This window comes from Vitis vinifera, chromosome 12 (genome assembly GCF_030704535.1).
Source record: "Vitis vinifera cultivar Pinot Noir 40024 chromosome 12, ASM3070453v1".
Lineage (NCBI taxonomy): Eukaryota > Viridiplantae > Streptophyta > Magnoliopsida > Vitales > Vitaceae > Vitis > Vitis vinifera.
Genome location: NC_081816.1, coordinates 7,727,996 through 7,731,825, shown reverse-complemented (window position 1 = coordinate 7,731,825; position 3,830 = coordinate 7,727,996). Strand labels below are relative to the sequence as shown.

Here is a 3,830-nt window from a genome sequence, read left to right as displayed (position 1 = left end):
CTAATGCATGGTAATTTGAGCATGCCCATTAGAGGAAACAGGCCTAAAGAGCAATGCTTGTACATGATCTTCAACACTAGAAGTCTTGTTATCATCTCCATGCTGGTAAATGACTTGTGCAGTTCTTGAGAGGTTAAAGGCAGCTTTGATGATTGAAAGAGGCAATGCAGACGAAGCAACCAGCTCCCCATTGAGCTCTACCCACAAGCTCTGGATCATCTGCCTTATGTGTTTCCTGCAGGCTTCATCTTCCAACACAGTATCCATCTCTCGCTCTCGCTTGTAGCATTCTATACTCGACGCGTTATCTCCTCTCTCTTGCTCCTCCTAATTCAACCATTCATTTCATATATAATATGATATCAGAGATAGCTTTGATTTGCTAGTACTATTCTTTCAAAGTTAAGGTTTTAGTGACCTACTCTTGCAGTTCCCAAGTCATCCCAAAGCCGAAGAATTTTCCCTGAGCAGGAGAAGATGTTGGGATAGGGCTTCAACATGGCCATATTTTCCCTAGTAACACCTTGCCCCATAAGAAAAAAAGCATGCACCAAGGCCATGTATGTGCCTCCAGTGGTAACTGCATTAGTTAGATACTCTTCTAGTGAGGGTACGTGGCCACCTTTGAAACAATAGGCTTCAGCTAGGAAAGCTCCAAAGATGTCCATCCACTGCAACATGAAAATTAATATTTCTCTATCAGGCATCAATTTCTGGTTTCCTTCGTATTCAATCACGTGGAATCCACAACAAACATCTGGACCACAATCCCACCCCATAATTACTCCCCCTGATGGGGATCCAAGACGGACACCTTCTATGGTAAATATTCATAATAGCCCCATCCCAACCACCTAGATATAGACTACTTTAAATTTAAAGAGTCTTCATGACTTAAAAATGTTTATATATATATAATGTAAGACATTATAATCGATCACCGTTCGTTTTAGGTCTTCTATGACGCTCCATCCATGCTCCTTCAAGATCCTGTATGCAATGTCATTAGTAGTGTTGTACAATGCCATGTAACATATCTTCATGTACTCAGGGAGCTGATCCATTGCACCAAGATCCCATCTACATGTCCAAATCAGCCTTCATGTTATTGATCATGCATGTAATGGATAAAACCGAAAAAATGCACAGAAGTAAGCAAATACTAAACCTTTTTACTGCATCAGTGAAGAGAGCAAGCTCGTCCAAAGATCCATAAGAGTCGTAAATATCATCAATAACTAGTAAGATAGCAATGGCCTTGGTTAATTCGATGCGGCAGCTTGAATGCCTGGGATCTGGAAATATCCCCACTGTCCATAAGAAGCACTCCATCGGCCGGTCTCGAGCAAAATCAAGCTTATCAACAAGACCCAACTGTTTCCACCACCTTTATAGAATTGAACATGGATGGCCTTAGTCAAGAAATGAAATTAATCTTAGGTGAAATCAGTTTTCTATTATCTCAAATTATAATAAATTAAGGTTGAAAATTAAAAATTTACCTTACTATCTCAGCCAACTCTTTCTGGTGCAGTGATTGAACCATGTCGAAATCCAATTTTGCCAGCTCTAGAAGAACTGAGTTCGGGTTGCTTTCCCTGCTATATTCGTCTATATAGTTTCTAGCCTCCAACCTCGCCATCCTCAAGTGCCTGGGAAGCTCGAGTGCCCGGCCGACATGGCTGCTAAAATGGGGTTCCATGTGCGGCATAGACTGTATGAGGTGAATCCTTGTGAACTCCTTGGCTTCTGCTAATACTTCTTCATTTTTGGCCCCCAAGTGAGATGCCTCATGTAAACTCAGCATACCCCATATGTCTTCAGTCAAGCTTTCCTTGAATTTTCCATTCTTATCCATGAACTTGCCAAAAACATCTGAGGCTCAGAACAAGAAACATTTCTATATATAGCCCTTGAAGAAATAAAATCATAAGAAAAGGGAGATCATTTTATATAATCGAAGGAAAACAGTTGACAGATGCAGATGCTTCTCTCCAGTAGATATATGATCTGTAATTTTCTGTGATGTTATTTGAAAATAAGCAAACAAAAACAAGGCATAGAAATGTGAAGAACTGAAAATGGAGATGGAGAGAGTGTTTACCAGAATGAGTTGGGAACCCATTTTGGCGAAGCAACCGGAAACGAAGGGCAGTAGTGAAGAGATCTTCACTGGCATTCCAGTCGCAGAACCTTTGCAATAGTGCATTTATCTCGCCTTCAAAATGGTATGATAGACCTAGCCTCTCAACTGTGTCTACCATCTCCATAGCAGCCCTTGAATCCCAAGCTCTATAGAATGCCTCCCAGGTTCTTTCCTTCACTTCTTTCATCCTTCTGGTGCTGCTATCAGCTTCAGAATTCACCGCCTAACACCAACCAAAAACCCAGAACACTTTAGTTAAATATCTGAACAGATTCAATGACGCGCTTTCTAATTTTTTAAGAGCGAAATCACTACATGTGGAGATAGAGTTAAGGACTTGAGCAAAGAATAATCATGGCTTCCAAGGAGTGGCTTTGACGATGATGATGGCGATAAATGGCAGCTGGTGCAAGGGGAGGGGCGCGTCCGCCATGAACAAGGAGACGATGAGACTTGAAGTGAAGGAGCGACAAAGGAAGATGGCAGCACATGTGAAGGCATGGTAACGAGCCTGCTCATATTCAAAGCCATTTCTATTATAATAAGCAGCTCCGGCTTTCTCGTGGTGCTTTTACATGGCATATAGGTAGTTAGAGGGCTAGCTGCTCAACCACACGCATGGATGTCACAATTTCTGAAATTATTTTGTTGCCTTTTAACCGATTTTTATTTTTAAAAGAATTTTTTGACCACTGTACCATTTTTTTTAAAATAGCAATGAGGCCCACGACGTTCAAATTTAGAATTATCTTTTGAGCTCTAAAACTGTGTTGGAGAAAAAAAAAAAAAAAAAGAAGAGTAAGGTGGGGTGTGTTTTTCTTTGTTTTTCATGGAATAGAAAAAATTAAATATTTTAATTTTTTTATTTAATTAAAAATAATATATTGATATTAACCATTATAATTAAACTGTAATTATTTGTACCTAATCGTATAAATATTATTCACTTTAGATTCAAAAGGGTCCTCACGGTTTTAAAACACGTCTATTTGGTTAAAAATAACTCATATATTAGGAACTTTTTCCCCTATTAGATGTGAAGCATTACAAACACCTTCATGCAGACACAACGTTTTATGTCTCACGGGATTATGAGACTAAATAGACAAACACCCTCTACAGGGTCAACAAATCCCAAATCAAGGTCAGGGATTAACTCTGATATCATTTATAATATACTCCTAACTGTATAGATATTGTTCATTTTGGGCTTAAGAAAACCTTCACAATTTTAAAACATGTCTATAAAATTAAGAGAAACTTATATATATAGCATTAGGAATATTTTTTTCTATCTAATATAAGACATCACATAAATTGAATTTACGATTGATTCAATATCATCTATTTAAAAAAAAAACATAGATAAATATATGGTTTCATCTATTCAATCCTGAGGAAATGTAGACAAATATTGACTTTTTTATGACTTGAAAAGAATTTATGAAAAGATAAAAATACCCTTATGGGGAGGGCACAAAATTTATCTAGGCACCCCACAAATGAAGGAATTTATGAAAAGATTAAAAAAATACAGGCCATGAATTATATCGAGGCCCTCGTGCCATACATTAAGACCTTCCCTTGTATGTGCATAAACTATTTCTCTCGATTTAAACAAATAAAATAAAATATTGTTGCTTTGTTCAACGGAAAATGGCCATGGCCATGAATTATATCGAGG

General features: G+C 38.0%; 1 protein-coding gene across 1 annotated transcript; it reads right to left on the bottom strand.

Moving 5' to 3' along the window:
- On the bottom strand, positions 1-2,677 carry LOC100261928 (geraniol synthase). The gene is given in 7 exon segments (NM_001280991.1): positions 1-327; positions 423-671; positions 942-1,080; positions 1,169-1,387; positions 1,503-1,875; positions 2,105-2,369; positions 2,462-2,677. Coding segments are annotated over 7 exon segments (1,788 nt in total).
- Between the last annotated feature and the right edge of the window lie 1,153 nt (positions 2,678-3,830).